The sequence below is a fragment of the Argiope bruennichi genome, chromosome X2 (genome assembly GCF_947563725.1).
Source record: "Argiope bruennichi chromosome X2, qqArgBrue1.1, whole genome shotgun sequence".
In the NCBI taxonomy this organism is placed as follows: Eukaryota; Metazoa; Arthropoda; class Arachnida; order Araneae; family Araneidae; genus Argiope; species Argiope bruennichi.
The window spans coordinates 80,669,037-80,687,760 of NC_079163.1; the positions used below are offsets into that span (position 1 = coordinate 80,669,037).

An 18,724-nucleotide genomic window follows, 5' to 3' on the forward strand; every position below is an offset into this window, starting at 1 on the left:
TTAGGCGATATATCCGTTATTTTATTGATTAATCATTACAGATAAAATATTCAAATTTAATCTAAATAAAATATTTTAACTGCCAAAAATAACTGGATTTGTAATAAGGGTAATTGTTGAACATATTTAGACAGTGGTATACATGTGTCATTCCAATCCTTGAAATTGGGGACCTATTTCAGCATTCCAGTGTGTAGGACTTTCAACCATTTGCTCGAAAAGAGCAATGATTTTTAAAATAATAGAATGATGAAATATAAAGTCTACCGAGTTATAGAATATGATTTTAAAAATCTTATAAAAGCATTAAACACTGAATTTTCAAAAATCAATTCAATTAGCTAAACTATATTACATTTTGATCATTAAGTATCTGTTTTTGAAGATAAATTGGGGACCTATTTCAGCATTCCAGTGTGTAGGACTTTCAACCATTTGCTCGAAAAGAGCAATGATTTTTAAAATAATAGAATGATGAAATATAAAGTCTACCGAGTTATAGAATATGATTTTAAAAATCTTATAAAAGCATTAAACACTGAATTTTCAAAAATCAATTCAATTAGCTAAACTATATTACATTTTGATCATTAAGTATCTGTTTTTGAAGATAAATTGGGGACCTATTTCAGCATTCCAGTGTGTAGGACTTTCAACCATTTGCTCGAAAAGAGCAATGATTTTTAAAATAATAGAATGATGAAATATAAAGTCTACCGAGTTATAGAATATGATTTTAAAAATTTTATAAAAGCATTAAACACTGAATTTTCAAAAATCAATTCAATTAGCTAAACTATATTACATTTTGATCATTAAGTATCTGTTTTTGAAGATAAATTGGGGACCTATTTCAGCATTCCAGTGTGTAGGACTTTCAACCATTTGCTCGAAAAGAGCAATGATTTTTAAAATAATAGAATGATGAAATATAAAGTCTACCGAGTTATAGAATATGATTTTAAAAATCTTATAAAAACATTAAACACTGAATTTTCAAAAATCAATTCAATGAGCTAAACTATATTACATTTTGATCATTAAGTATCTGTTTTTGAAGATAAACATTTTTAAAAAGTGAAATGATTAGGATATTGTGATTAGCATTTTATTGCTTCTACTCTGGCATGTATTATTGAGATAAAAACTATGGTTTTAAGATAAGCCAGACAAAGTAACACTTTTGGGGCTTATGCAAGGGATAATGTTACATTCAATATTTATTCACAAACTTTCTTTTATGTTTGTTAAGTTTGAAAAGATAAGTTATTTGTGGAGACAAAAGAAGGTTGATTTATTACAAAATATTGATTGATCAAACCGTCGAAGAAAAATGTCAGATATTGGCAAAATAGGAGCATTTTCTGTTAAGACAGAATTTTTGAGACGTTTTAAAAGGTATAAAAATTAAAAAGTTCAATAAAAAACTATGAATTAATCTTCTGTAAGTATTTAAATCATGTTTGGGTAAATTGATGTTGTATTCAAACTAAATTTTCTGCTAAATATAAATTAATTTCCTTTGATTTCTATTACAAATATCTTAATTTGAAGATGAAGTCAAATCATTCGATGTCACATGGCAAGCGTAATTGCGTTTGTTATCATTACCATTTAATTGGCGTACATTACGCTGTGACGTCGTGTATTTTCTTCCAAAAAATGCGCAGTGAGCTCCAAAATCAGTTTGCTGGGCGCACCTGTCATAAATGAAGGGAACTTGGACTCCATGGTATTAAAGTTTGAATAATAAAAACTCAAAATGCAAGACATTATTTGTCTGCGGCAAAGACTATTCATCTTTAAGTTGCGAAACGCGTTTAATTCATTGGCTGTGCCATGAATCGCATACGATTCATATCTAATTTTTCATTTAATAAACCCTTTTCGTCTACAGTTAAGTGATAATAAACAAAGGATAATCTAATTAGATAGATGGTCCTGATCACTGGCTTAAGCTGTGGCAACAAATGTGTTAATATTTCCCCTTCTCATTTTTTCCATTTACTTTAATAGCTGAGATTTTAGAATTGCAGTGTATGAAAATATTTAAAAATGTTAAAGAATTTGCAGTTATAGTGTATAAAAGTGCCTTTATTTTATTAATAGCTGTTACGAAGCACAAGGCCATGACATCAAGCTGGCAAGTATTTATTTTCATTGACTATTCACTTCCAAAAAAGGTGCTGGGTTTATATTTAAATTCCACAACTCTTTAACAAGGCGTTTGTATAGACACCTCTCATTTTATTCTTAATGGTTAAAAAAAGCCGTGACTCATCACCGATGGTGAGGAAATAACAGAAAGGTGTTCTTCCTCCCTTCTTGTTATTAAGGATGCACTACCGGCTACGCCTACACCTTAAACAATAGGCAGCAGGAAGCTTTATTAGAAAAAGATAGTCTTGAAAGAATGTTGTGTCTTCGGAAAATAATTGGGGAAATGGGACATTATGAAAGTGAAATTTCTCAATGATAGACGAATTAAAGGGAGATTTCACCTCGGGGTGTGAATAGAGTGAAAGGATAAAAATGAATGAAATCAGAATAAAATTTTATTGCATAATGCGAGGAATGATATTTCATTTCTGATTACCAAATGTCTGAATCTTTTATCATAAGACCATAAGTTTTGAATTGAAGATCGTCTTTTAAATTTATTCCTGATTTGCATTTTTGCCAAGGATGCATGTACGATCAGACGAAGAGTTCCAAAAATATTTTCCATTACCGAACCACTTCCGAAATGGAAAAATTGTTTTTTTTCTCCATTATTTTTCTTAAAGTGTTGGACTCTCAAAATAGAAATTTGAAAAAAAGAAAGTGAAGTTATAATGAAGGATCAGCTAATTTTAACTAAATGCAATTGTTTCGTAAGTTCATCCTAATATTTTAAACAAATACATATTTTCTTGATTATTTTTATTTAAATATTAAAAAGTTTAGCAAAAAAAAAAAAAAAAAACTAACGTCTTGGATATTTAGATGTTTTATACGCAATCTCACTCAGAGCCATAAACTATAATTTGAAGGTCACATATCTGATGTCTATCTAAGAAACTTTATATTTTACATAACTCCAAATTATAAGATTTTTTTATTTTTTAATAAAACTTCCATAAGTCTGTTATTTTAATGTGTACAGTTAGCGTAACGCTTCCTTATTACATATTATGCTACATGAAAGCTGTTTCGGAATATGCCTCGTTATTTTGAGTCACAATCAGATGACGAGGATACTTGCTCTGAAACCTTTCTCCGATCTTCTGCAAGAGCTTCTTACATCAGGTTGTTGCAGCCCCACTTAAACTTTTATAAATAAATGGAAGAAAATTATTAAACCCTTTAATTTTGAATTTAAATCCTTAACATTAATTAGCAAAATATACATTCGTTGTTAAATTCAAATTTGTTGGCTGTAAAACATTTCTTCATCAAATTGAAGAAAATATTTTGATTACTGATTTTGAATAAATTAAAATGTAAAAAGTTTCAAAATTAGTTGGAAAAAGAGAGTAAATAGTAATGATACAAACATAAAAAAATTGCGCAGTGGAATTAAACATCTTATTTAGCAATACACTTTTTTATAGCTGTAAAAACTTTATTGTATTCTTCAAATGTCCACATCAACCAACAAAATTTTTATATCAGGCTTTTATCAGCTAATATTTTAATACACTCTTGGAGAGATGTGAATTCATACTCGCGACTCGTCGGTTAAAACGATCAATGACGATCCACCTACTACAATTCAATAAACATGACTATGTGAAAAAAACAATTAATACACTATAATAAACTATAAAATTATAACTCAGAAGATTAATGATGGCACTCATTTTTCTCCACTTAAGAATTTCTGAAGGTAGCAATGATGGATTTGACCTAAACCTTATTTACCAATAACAAACTAAAAATCGTTCAAAAAACTTATCTATAATTGATCACAATTTCTGACACGAAGGAAGGATGTGTATTAATTGGAAGTATGATGACGCAAATATTTACTCTCGAGTTCCTTTTCAGTTTTACGAATAATGCTATTTATCATTTTAGACATCTACATTGGTCAGAAAATGTATTATTTCTATTAGACATCTACATTGATCAGAAAATGTATTATTTCGATTAGACATCTACATTGATCAGAAAATGTATTATTTCGATTAGACATCTACATTGATCAGAAAATGTATTATTTCGATTAGACATCTACATTGATCAGAAAATGTATTATTTCTATTAGACATCTACATTGATCAGAAAATGTATTATTTCTATTAGACATCTACATTGATCAGGAAATGTATTACTTCCATTTTTTTTACTCAACTCAAAACAAATATTTTATTACCTCGCGCCTGCATTGCGTCAAGTTAGAAGACGAAAAAATTTATTTTAATATTACTGAACACTATTATGTTACAATATAATAAAAAAAAATGTTATTAGGATCATTTTAAGAAGTTTTCGATTGATGCAAAAGATTATACAAGTTTCTGCATTTTAATGAATACTTTTATGACTTTCAGTATGGAAATAGAAGTAAATATCAGTCACAATGATATTGTTAACTAAAGACATCATATAAAGTCTTTAGATAGCCCTGCTCTGTTAAGCTTCATATGATCTTTTCTGGTAATGAAACAATTGCTGGTACTGAAATACTTTGGAAACATATGCACAAAGTTTCAAATAGATATTTTACAATTATTTGCATTTAATCATACATGAATTCCTTCCCTGTCAGTTTTAGAGTAAATAGCTGGGCACGTAGCCCATTTTCTACAAAAACGCTCCAGTCATTAATGTATTAATTTAACCCTTTTCACTCGGATGTTTCATTTCAGGCCCCATTCAAAATGGTGCAACATTTTGACGTTTTATTTATTTTTTAATTTTGATTTTAAAAATACTTACAAAGTGGTAATAAGATGAAGTTTCCTGAAAAATTAATCTACAATTTAAAGCAATAATATATATTTAGTTTTCGGAGCAATAAACAAGTCCTAGGTGAGTAATTATGCACAGAATTACTTTTCCAAGTGCAAAGGGTAAAAAAAAAAAATGAAATATGCCATTGGGATCGGCTTGGTGCTACTAAACTAAAGAAAATTATTGGTCTTTAAAGAATTGAGTTTTAGGGATAACTTTATCTCGTATTAGGATGCTGTTATGGAATCAAACTATGACCCAAAGCGCATATCTCACATCTAAGTTTTTTTTTCATTCTATGCCAAATTATGTCATTTAGCAAATTTTTTATTAATTAAATCATTAAAGTTTTAAGATCATCAATATTTTTAACTTCGTGCATTTGGTCCTAAACATCCCACACATCAAATCCTTGGAAGTCATATGGCGGCATGCATTGAGATAAGATTTAAAATATAGATCTGTGGTTTCTTTGTAACTCGTTATTAGGAAGAGCGCCTTACTCACCGGACGGAAAACTGTTTGTGTTGTTATAGATATCCGTGGTTTGAGGCCCACGCTTTCATAAATCTGATGTGGTCACCATAGTTGACAGATTCATGTGATCATTATATTTATGTCACGTTGCTGTTACTATTGCAATACTGTCAAGTTTGATATCTAGTATAATAAAGCAGCGATAGTAAGAGCACGTATTTTTCTTTGTATTTTGTTTGCTTGATGTTGCTGAACTCCAAAACTTAATAAATTATATGAAACGAAAAAAAATTGTATCCCACGGTTAGTGCATTGGAAACAATGAACTCCGACTCATGCTACTTATAGATAAAATCTTTTAATATCGAAATACTGTGTCGTTTTAAAAGTTCAGTAACTTTTCAGTTTTATTTTCTCCAAAATCTCATTAAAAAAACTTTATATCTAGAAAACAATGATCGGCTGTAAATTTTTATAATCCCATATATGTAACAGTTTTAAAAAAAGATTCATTTATATAAAATTAGTAAAAAAAATAAATAAACAATTTTAGATTACTCTACTTTTTTGTAGATTTCTTTCTTCCCATCCTATTAAAAAATTACACTTTTGTTTCTCTGACTTCTATATTCTGAAATTTGTTTTGTTTTCAAAGAATTGATGCAGGACATGAAAAATGTTGGATATTAACTCTGATTTTTATTTTAATTTCGGACGCGATTCGAGGAAATATGTTATCGGCTTTTATTTGATCCAAACAAGAAGCAAAACTTTGCGCTTGGGAAAAGAAGATTTTATAGGACTTAGTATGACGGCTATATTCAATGATTATTTAAATCTATAACATGCACAAAAGTACGAAGGGCAATATCACGTTGAAAAATGTTTTATGTGCTTCTACGCAACTTAAGGCTGTATATAGAATACTATTAAAAGAATTTTCTTTTTAAATATGGAGTTTGATTACGTAGAAGTTAATTTAGAAGTCCGAATTTAAAAATCAAAAATTCGCAAACGATTGGAGACAGAAAGATGTCGTCTGCATATAAAAGATAGAAATGAAACTTGAATTCATTGTCATTTCTCCCAGATACATTATTAGGATGATTTAAAGCAAATCACCATATGAATTGCAATTTGTGTACATTACGTAACAAATTGGTGGAAGTAATGGGGTACAAACATTCAATCGAGTCCTTCTTTCCGGAACTGAGCTGTTTGACGAATTAATATATTTTTTACAATTTTAAATGAAATTTCTGACAATACAACAATATTGGCAACATGAGGATTGTTTATCACAGCGAAAAGGTGTGGCTCATGATCTGACAGCTGAGCTCTCAATTTAACATCTGAAACTTATTACTTCGAACAATTTCTTATCCTGAGCAAGGCACCATTCCATCAGTTGTAGATTCATCTGGTATTATCGATTGTAAACTATATTATTATGACCCCCTCCCCCCCAAATAGCCGGGCTGTCTCATATTTCCTGTGCAAATGGCGTCTTTTTCTTTGATCGTCTACGAACAATTTATTTTTAATTTTATTTTAAATCTCTAAATTGCATGTAAAATATTGTTTAGTGATGTCAAAGACAGAAATGAGTTTAAAAGTATCAGTTACTATTAAACATATTGGAATTATATCCAAATCCGTTTAACTCCTGATAATGATATACTGATTAATGACACCAAAATATCAAAAATGAAAATCATCACAGAGTTGTTCAAAACTCAAATAAATTTTCTAAGAGTTAATTAGCTTTGAGGTGACAGTAGCAATTACAACACGGGATAAAAAAGTTAAATAATTTATCTCTCTGATAAAAAAAACCCCGCATGTAACAAAATGAAAAACTGTACACCTATAATAATTCATTCACTAAGATATTCTATAACAGTTTCTATAAACAATTTCATCAAGTAATATATCGAAATCACACATGAAATCTGAATGTTATGTTTAAAATATATTAGACTTTTTACAAGACTTCTTTTGACTGTAATTTCACTCCGCGAGTTTTTCTTTTATGAGTCATTTGTTTATTTTTGTGCATCAGGAGAAATGCGGAAGGGACTGTAAAAGTTAGTGAAACTTTCTTTCCTGTCTATTTTTCCACTCCTTTTTTTTATAGAAAAAAAGGAAGCACAGTTAGTAAAGGAGAAACACTTTCGTCACATGCATTTTCTTTTTTGTTACTCTCATTCAATAAGAAAAAAATAGTTCTGATGCGGAAATTCCGAGTTCTGATGTATGAATGAATACTTAAAAAAGATACAACAAAATAGCCTTTAGAAAATGTGCACGCAAAGATATTCATATTAAACAATTGTTTTTTTCATTTAATGAAGCAAAGATTGTTTTGTGTCGGGCCTCATGTTGATATTTATAAACTAATTCATTTTTATGTAAAAAAGGATAAATATTGAGAAAATGAGCGTGCTTCTATAAAGTACACTGGCCTTAAAAATTTCAATTCTTCTAATAATTATGATAAGGATAATCGTTTCTAATAATTATGATAAATATAATCGTTATTATGAGCTTCAAAAATATTTTAAAAGGTACTGGACAATATATGTTAATTAATGCTCTTCGTTTAAAGCATGAATGACATCCTTTTATAATAAAAACAGAATCTTACTCTAAAGAATGTACAGCAGAAAATCCAAGGTCGACCTAAATGCGTCACAAAAATTATCTAACTCTCCAGTAATATAATATACCTAGTCTTGTATTTTCTATCTTTTTTTCCTTCTTAAGGCTTTATCTATGTATCTAATCAAGGCCGGTTTAAGTGACTTAAAGCGATCACCTAGGGATATAATAATAGCACAGTGCATTTCTATCAGATATCGATGCATTATTTCAACCATTCTTAAAAGAAAAGGCAAGAAAAATTAATTTCTCATAATATTAAACTGCATTTTGTTTTTAAGTAGATGTATTATCAAGCATATTAATGAATTCTTGATGCTTAGATTACAAGTAATTAAAAATAAAGATTTTTATTTTTAGAACAATTCAAATGATAATTGTTGATTGTAAAAAATAATGCGATTTTTCTTTATCAAATTTGTTTCCATTTGATTATATGCGTGAATATATGACTGTACGCACTGATAAGAAGCACATGAATTTTGTTTCTGGGGACGCCAACTAACTTTGCACCCCCCCTTTGTATTTGATATATAAATCAAATAATATTAAAAAAATTTCACTTATAGCTACTTAGCAGACTTGTCTTTACCACCACATCCATTGGGTTGACAAAACGTTTAGCCTACTCGTTCTTCAGTGATATTTAACTGACTATAGATTTTATACTGATTATTTTTAACTACATAATTATGATATTTGTCTGTTATTTTTACAGGAAAATCCACATTAAGCAAATCAGAAACTTCGGTATTTTTTATAAATAACTAGCAATTACTATATTAATTATATTATGACATGATAATGCATAGCAAATAATTACGTTTCGTTAGCTAATTATATGCAAATAGCCAATTTGATGATCAAATGCGTTGAAGTTCGGACGCTTGAATTTTGCATATATTTGCCAATACGGTTTCAAATATTATAGTACTGGAAATTATAACATTAAAGCAATTATTAAGTTAAAATATTCTGCTAATTTAAAATAATTATTTTTGAACATGAAATAATTTAAAACACGCCTTTTAGATTTTATATACTATTTAAGCATATGCATATTAACTAAAAGAATCAATTAGTTGTCTATGAAATATCGAGTGACAGTTTTTTAAAGGATCAGATTTCAATATTATTACCTGTTTGCTTGAAACCTGTTTCAATCAGTGGTTTTTACAAATGATTTCATTTTACAACAAAGAAATATTAGATAACATATTTTTCTTGTTGCAAATGTTTTATGATTACACTGAAATCTTTTTCTAAATTTCATTTTTCCCACATGAGGTTAGCAGAATTTCCATTTTAATGATGAATTTATCAAAATTAATACATATTTAAACGAAACAAAGGCTTTTATAATATATATTAAAGACTATTGACAGAAAGTTATTTTCATCGCCAGAACTTTTATTAAGCTTATACGTTTCTGTACTTTGTTTTTGTTTTTATTTCAGACATTGTTCTCCAAAGCTTCAACGTTTCTCCACAATTCGACGAAGAATACTTTGTTTTTTAAGGAAGTAACTATCGTCGTACCTCCGACATGGTCAACAAAGCCTGAGTATGAAATCCTTCCTGGCAATTTTTTCAGTAACTCCCATGTCAGAGTGGATCTGGCAAATCCTGAATACAAAGACACACCATATACCCTACAGCCTGGTGGATGTGGAGAGCATGGCCAGTACATTCATCTGACCCCATGGTTTCTGAAGGAGTTGAATGGGAAAACTGTGGAAATGTATGGAGCACCAGGTTAGACAGTTTAAGAACTTTTACTATTACTTCAATAATACCTTGACTACTGAAATAGCTTGGTAAAAGACTTCTTAAATTTTGGGTGACAATCTTCTTCCATATTCTTCGATGCTTTAAAGGAAAAATAATTCAGAAATTTTTCATGAATTAAAAAGTTAATTGAAAATTTTTTGGATAATGATTTTAATTTAACCCTTGTTTGTAATTATTAATGAATGCTTAGTTTTCTTATATAAAACTTTTAATTTTCAAGTCACAAGTGTTTCACGCAGAGACGAAATTACTGATATATTATATATATATATATATATATATATATATATATATATATATATATATATATATATATATATATAAATGACTTTGCCTGTTTTAAAATCTGCAAACAGAATTTTGCGACCAGACTTTGTTTGGAGAAATTCCAATTTGTTAAATGGTCATTCATTAACGTAACACCAAAACTAAAAGTAAAATACCTATCAATGAGAACTTCAATAAGGTTCTGATAGTTCATTCTGTAAATCTGCATAAGAGCTTTTAAATAAATAAATAAGAGCTTTTCTTCCAGAAAAAGCTATCCTCGGTCGAAGAATCTCGCTTCTTGTCTTGGTAGATTGGAGGTTCGACGCACAATTCCACCAAAGATCAATTATGTATTAGGTGGTCAGACGACCGGAATAAACCGTGATAGTCCAAATTTGAGATTGTTAGTCTTGGGTTGGAAAAGTACCTAAAGATTGTTCCGAAGTTAATTATTTATAAATAAATAGCTCATATCAAATATTATTATCGACATATAGTTTTAAAGAAATTAGATATAAAAGTTACGATTCCTAATATTTGCTATACATATATTATTAGACGGTTCGGATTAGCGGAGCTAATTCCGATTTTGGATCCAGGATTTAAATTAAAATTTTTACTCGCTCGATCCTTTTTTACTTAACAATTTTTTATATTAAAGAAATGGCAAACTAGATTTTATGTTTTTGAAAGAATGCTTCTGAAAAATTTTGTTTTTCGAAGAATATGATTTCTCTAATAAAACTATACGAATGTATCAGCCAATAAAAAATAAAGTCACAGCAAAATGTCTTATCTATGCTCTTTCAGGATTTTAAAAATCCCTCAAATAATTAACTCCTTGTTTCTATGTTTTATCTTATTTATTTATTTTACAAATTTTTACTTGAATTTTGTCAATGTCCTTAACGCTTTCTCTTATCCATTGTTCCATACTACGTGCGCCTAAGCTCCACAGTCTGAGTAAAATATGGTTACCTTAGCAGGGTATGGGCGCCTGTTTCACGTTAAATTTTCTATTGTGGACCGGAACTCCTTATCTTGCTGTGATAAGGAATTATGAAGAGTGGTTGAGGATGGGGCCCTTTTATCTGATCCGGGCTCAAAAGTATGAAGTGCTTTCCAAGATAACCATCAGTTAACTTCAAAACTCCATTACCCACTCCATATACATTGACTGGAAGAAATATTAGCTTATTATGAAACCCCTTTGAAGCTTATGAACCCCTTTGTAACATTAAAATTTTCCATACATTAATAAAAAAATTATTCCGGGTTTAAAGCTCCGCAGTTATGGATGGAGTTAATATGTCAGTTATTTAATCAATCTTTTAAATAAAAATAAATAAGTGCTAATGCCGAAATTCCGTTGACTCGGTACTTTCTTTACGAGGCCTTGGCCTTTTTTGTCTTTGAAAGTCTAAAACTGTAGCCGTTTCAGGGGCAAGTAAAAAATGTTTCAAATGAAATACAATGTTGCCTTAATAATAAGAATGGAATTAGGGACTGATGCCGGCTCATTAAAATGGAATTGAATCTCTAAATGTCACAATAAAATTGAAAACGGCACTATACAATTTTCTACATTGTGCTGAAAAGTCATTTTCTTTTCCTTCATGCAAGATGCTCAATGGATCCCAAAATCAAACTGGATGGATGCCCTTAGCTTGTACCAGATAAGCATAAATTCGACTCCAATTAAAATGTAAAGCAAAAGCAAGCATGGATTTTTATATTAATGCCAATTAATCTTTTCTAAATAATTTTCAACTTCCCTGTTAGCAGAAAATAATAATGAAAAAATTCTTTATTATATGTTGAATAAATAAAGTTGTTTCGATCGACCAGAATTTTAAAAGATTATTTCAAACAACAAAGTATAATTTAGTGTTGTAAAAGTTTAACGAAATTCAATAAGTACAACACATGTAATGCCGATTTGATTAAAATAATAAAATTTATTATAATCTGATTCCCAAACTATTTAAAAACTTATTTTTGGCTAAACTAGACTCTAATTTTGCATAAACAAATCGCATTTGAAATTCAAAAGAATCAAAAGACCTTCGTGTTGCAAGCATTAATCATTGGTATTTTTTTTTCAATAGCCGACGAGAGTTGGCTTACGCCAACTTCTATAGACTTCCTTGAAAAGTGAGTTTCAACGAGAAAAATCCACAGTATGAACAAGCACACTCATTCATTCAACCGTAACATTTTCATTCACACAATTAAAATATTTAGGAAGTACAAAAATCACAATAAATGACGTTGTTTGCCATTTGTTTTCATGCTTTTGTCTTTAAACTGACATTTACTTCACCGTCGGCAGTATTAATAAGTATTGGCATTTTGCCCGTAACAACTTTCAACACTGTTTAGAATCCGCGCCTTCTACTTGTTAGCTTCTGCTTCATTGTGTCACCTTTTTTCAGAACACAATAACAGAAACACAAGCCATTCACTTTATAATCTCTTAAATGTTTCTGAAACTACTCTTCATTTGCATGAAAATCAATGCAAATATTTGCTTTTTTTTTAGTGTTGAAGCAATTTAACCTTCCACTATTTGCTCCTATTTTTTGTCACGCTATCATTCGAAAGGATTATTTAAGAGACAAACTAAAACCTTTTCCTACCTTTTTCTCGGTTTATATGTCATGAAAAGCTTTTAAAACCCGTTCCATAGATGAAAATAAGAATGGCTAATATTTTCTCGCAATAATAATCATTCGAATACTAAAAGAAGCGTGAAAAGTTCTTCGTGCATCGTAAAAGATTGGAAAAAATTATTCTTTTACATTCATGAAAATCTTAATTAAGTGAAATCCTTTTCCCTTCCCCTTTGCGTTCCCTTTTGAAATTGCACTAAAGCTATTTTGGAGTTAGCCAAGCAACTTCAAACCTCTGTCAAATGACTACACCTGATCCAGCAACCCCTTTTCAAACTTCCACGCCGCGTCAGTGTGTAGGTGGTCGGTCCACAGTGCAATCAAATTGAACCACTTCCATGTATAATTTAACTATATTAATATCCATTTTGAAACCGCATAAGGTCTATTTCGGGATGAATTTCGTATTTTTTAATCATGGTCAGATGACAAGGACGACGCCAGAGCTAAAACCTAGTGGATCCCGATCAACATTTGAGGCATTGCTTTGATAGAATTTGATTTTAAAACTTAGACGTGCGACCTAACCACATATTCTACTTATACCTACTCATACTTTACCATTGGTAGTACATATATTAAATCTTTGGTGTAATTTGTCTCAAATCTGTGCTTTTTAAATCCGAAATTGGGATTCTGCCTCTACGTTTGTGGACATTTCCAAGGAGCTATAATCTGAACATATGTCATATATTTAGTGTGACCAGAAATATGTGCTCCATTAACTTACTTTTCATAATTAAATTTCTAATTCACTTTCCTTAATTAAAATTATAAAAAATATTTAACATTTCAAGTTTTGAAATCACAGTTCTTAATTGTGACTAATTCACAAAAAATGTAATGTTTATTTCATAAGTGTGATAAGATAACATTGTCTACGCATTCCATTCACTTCTTAACGTTTATTAGCAAATGAAATGACATTCTCATTTTAAAGAACTAAATAAAAACTTCCTTTTCGATAGCTTCAAAGATTTCAATGAAAAAATAATAAAGGTTAATGAAAAAATACTAACATGTTAAAGAAAACTGTTTTTCCACTTAATGACACAGGTAATTTTATAAGCGGACAGTGTTGAATATAAAAATTTTCTAAATAAGATTGGTTACTAATAAAGTTAGTTATTTTCGCAGAAGAAAAAGGGATTTCTATTTCAGATAAATTTATTTGAAATAAAAAGTCCATACCAGATACCAGAAAAAAATCATAAAAAAGATAGAAATGATGTAAACAAAATTTGATGCTGTCGAATGATTATTCTTAAAATTAAGACTAGAATTCACATACATAAATGTAATTATATAATTTTTATACATAAATAATTTCTAAATTCAGATTTAATTCCTATTTTAATTAGAAAAATTCTTTAATTTCTTTGATTTCGTAAATAATTTAACGTTTGGGTAAAATCCTAGATTAGTGTGCCGCATATTTCGCCAAGGATGCCAACGGTACAAAGTCGCCAATCAAGATGGTTGACCATATAAACAATGATATGAAACTGTTGCCCACCTTTTCTTTTATTAAAATTATGGTATTTATTGATCATGATTGTTTTATCTAGGAACACTTCTTTTTGAACCTTTATTGGTCACTATTACTGAATCTCCTTTGAATTCTGAAATAACGAAATTTCGTAAGCCGTCTGCGTCGGTCTGTACTATAGACAATAAAATTCGAAGCGGTGATGTTTTCGGCATCTGAAGAAAGGACCTGGCAGAATTTTTTAGTTGAAAAAACAAACAAACAAACAACATCTTACGGCTTCCCTAGCAGCGGAAGCGGGAACTTAGTAGCTTCTCTAGCACAATGAATATAAGGAATTTTGTTTATTCAGTTGAATAACTCAAAAGAAATGGAATAAATGAGACCGGGGTAAATCAGAATGACTTCGTCATCTGAAAGCGCCGGGTATAATTTTTTTTACCTTCAAAACATCCTACGGCTTCGCTAGCAGCAAGAGCAGGAGCCTAGTAGCTTCGTTAGCTCATTAAACTTAAGGACTGAGAATAAGAACAGCACGCGGAAAAATGAAAGTATCCGTTCTTAGTAGCTTCTCTACTAGAGATTGATGCTTTTCTTAAGAAATTTGAATGAATAAATACACTTACTCGATTCAACTAATTCTTCGTTGGAACAGAGCACGATTTATGAATTTGTATGAAAAACACAGCGGAACTTTTCAGTGATGCAAACGTCATTTTGTCGGCGCATGTATATTTTGAAATGTAGATATCAAATTCACAAATATAATATCCTTCATAATATTTGTGATCATAATATTTCTGATTATCACAATCATCAGACATCGGATTATTGATCACTCATAGTTATTGAATAATAACGGGAAACCCATAAAAAACAAGAAATCGCAAAGAATTCCGTTAGAATGGCAAGATAATATTCAAATGAAAAACTGTGCAATAATGACAAGCGATTTTCAAAAAACTGGAGCAGATGATTTTAGTTTTTTATTTATTGTTCTGACAAAATTCGTAAACAGACGACTTCAATCATAATAAAATAAATCGTTAACAATTACAAAAGAATAAATATTATCTGTTCATAGTTCATTTTAAAAATAACATTGAATGTTTTATTAGCAATAATAATACTTTCAATTATAAAGCGTAATTTAATTAAATGCGTTAATGATTTTTATTTGTCGATTATTTTTAATTTTAATTTCTTACAAAACTACTATAGTAGATGTACAACTCAACAAGCGAAAAAGATAGTAAACAAATCAGTATTAGGGTTACTATGAAAATTATACCGCTCTCTTTTTTAGGTTACCATATTGGCGACAAATTCGAAGGTAAACTGGGATTTAACCCTATTTTGATTTGTATCAGCAAGTAGGAATTCAAATATGAATATAAAAATAGGTTTACCTCTTATATTATCCTGGAGATCTCGAATATTCTCTGCTTTACTGTATAATCTATTAAAAGGAATAGAATCCATTATATACATTAATCCATGATATTACATTATTGAATCCAAGATTATGGAATAAAAATAAACATGCGTTGAAAATCTCAGATGTCATCTCTGGTTTCAGTTACAGTTTCATTTCAGTTTGACGTTATCACTTTGTAGCGTCCTTTGGTGGATGCATTCTGATCATAAGGAAAATATCATGTGACACTTGAAAACTTATTCTTTTCCGAACAGATAGCGTATTTCCCATTGATTATTTTTACTTGAAGATCTAAATAATATTATCTGAACAATTAATTACACACTGATAATTTTTAAAAAGACTCTCTCTTGAAAAACTCTAGGAGTATTCATCAGTAAATAAAATGGTTATGATTTATGGCTTTTAATTGCTTGTGAATTAGCAACCAAACACAAGAGTTTAAAGCCTCTACCGACCTATTGTGAGGGCCTAGTGGCTTAGTGGTAAAGTCTCAACTGCGAAATTAGAGTATGGCGGATCAGAAACCCACAAACCCTACAAGCACAAGTTATTGCATTATATCTTTATGATGCGTTTTATCATTCGGAATGCCATACAATATCGTGAAAATGTAAAAATATAGTTGAGCATTTTGTTCTAATAGGTAAAGCATTCTTTTTTTTAGGCTAGTGTCCTTTATCGTCGTAGGTCAATCGCCCACACTTTTGTATTGTTGTGGAAGTTTAGAATGGTTGTGTCAGTTCAGATGCTGTTTTCGTTATTTAAATAATGTTCCAAATTACAATATCTGACAGAAAGTGACACTCGCGTAGCTTCAAGGCAGTACGTCAACATAGCAAATCAAATAAAATTTCTCGATTTCTCACAGAAAACTTGCTTAAAACTTATTCAACACAGGAAGTTTTTGATTACTTGAAGTTTATTTATCCTTTGTGAATATTTTTCAGATATAAACTTCCTAATAAGCTTAATAACCATTGCATGAAAAATATTTTAAGTTCTGTGTTTAGTTAAACAACCAACTAATGTTTAGGAAAGAGGGATTAGACATTATTCTAATTATATGCGTGTCCATCCTTTCAATATATTTTATTGCAGAACACAGAAGCACATATACTTAGAATATATATATATATATATGTATATGTTTTGTAGCAAAAGATAGTGACAAATTATTAAATTTTAACTATTTTATTTAGTTCATTATGAAATATTTTATATGACATAAGGGCACATGAGAGACTTGCATACTTTTGCATGTAATATAATATAATTTAAACATTATTGCAACGAATGATTAATTCATGTTATTATTTAGTAGAAATTGAGATATGTGTCTTTTCGCCCAAAATGTAAATGCACAAAAGAAATATTTCTAAAAAGAGAAAAGGAAAATCAGTTTATAGAAAAAAGAAAAAAGAAAGAAAGAAACGAACTGGAGAATTCGAAATGGGGAAAGAAAGAACAAAAATACTTGACACTTAAAGCAAACAATAATGAAATACAACGTCTTTTAAAATACAGTTCTGTGATTGAAAAGTTTATTCGCAGAATGCTGCCAACACCTTGATTATTTTTTCTTGTTTCTTCCTGGCTGAAAGTAGTTGAATAAACATCTTTTGTTGGTAGCCTTGGCATCAGCTTAAGTTCAACTGATGAAAAGATTTAGCATTGAGAAAGTTGGTGTTTGAATGTTTATTGTTAGGAATAGTAAGTTACATTGATGATTACTGCAGCATTTGAACAGTAATATAGCGATTGGAGGGCAAAGGCAGGTATAAAGACCCTGTGCCCCAGTCTTAGGGGGGACCATGGAGGCAAAACATAAGTGTTTGTATTATTTATTGAAATAAAATGAGATGTAGGGAGGAAAAAATAATAACATGTCTAGGGTGCCATCAGCTTTTACTATGTCACTGATGACGACTGAAGGCGAAATAATAATATGATACTTGGGGGCTACTTATTTTCGTTACACCCCTATACCTCATAGATTAATTATCATTATTTTCAGTTGTTGAATTTATTATTTTATTCAACAACTAATTTATGATCATTAGAGAGCTTTGTAGTAAAGAAAATTTGACTAGCTTGCATTTCCCTCTTTATAAATTTTTACCTTTTCTTTAAGAGCAGTATAAATGACGAATTTATAAAATAAATCCTATGCGAATGGAATGGTACAGATGATATACCACTAATCAGGACTTTCCTCCCCGTTAAATCCGTTTGTCATTTAATCAGCCTGCAGCTAGTTTTAGTCTCCCTTGGCCTGTTTTAGAGCCCCATGAATAACTGCCAAATTTATTGCCAGTTACAGAAAATAAGAATTGACAATTCCGCGGAACCTATTTTATCTTCCATTGAATTGAAATTACGGGAGTGAGCATTCTCTGTTCTTCTTCAAAATCTACGTTTTGAATGAGAGTTGAGTGTTTCGAAATGTATTTCTATGTAATTGAAGGGTTAACGTATGAAATTTTTTAATAAATTACTCTAAGCAGCTGTGTGGTAATTTCTATTGAATCAAGTGATTCTTGAGCATATAGGAAGCACCTGGAATAGAATTTTCATTTAGTTTATATAGGGGCAGATTGCCTCTCATGTGGATTTTTAAAAAAAGTGGACCTAAATTCGTGTTTTGATTGGAATAGCCTCACTCAACCAGTCCATATGCAGAGAGCATTCATTGTTAAAGCGCATATCAGGCTTTATTTAATATTTAAAAACACAAACAGAAGATTATAAACATACATTTATTCTTAAATATAGCGATAAATTATATTAATAAGTTAAGAATTAATTCATTAATTTTAATTGCAATCAAGAAGAAACCAGTCCTCTCAAAACTGAGCTGATTTTTCAAATTTCATAAAGAATCAAATCTACAATTTTTCTCACTAATAGCAATCAATGAGAATCAGAAATGTAATCAGTTAAAAAAAAATTCTTTTCCCTTTTATTAGTAGAAACTGACTGATTAAA

At 29.8% G+C, this 18,724-nt stretch overlaps 1 protein-coding gene across 1 annotated transcript in view; it reads left to right on the plus strand.

The window, feature by feature from the left end:
- LOC129960104 (calcium-activated chloride channel regulator 1-like) overlaps positions 1-18,724 on the plus strand; it is a 60,402-nt gene that overhangs the window by 7,582 nt on the left and 34,096 nt on the right. The window contains exon 2 of the mRNA XM_056073227.1: positions 9,534-9,831. Coding sequence (XP_055929202.1) covers positions 9,534-9,831 — 298 coding nt within the window. The remainder of the gene's footprint in view (positions 1-9,533; positions 9,832-18,724) is intronic.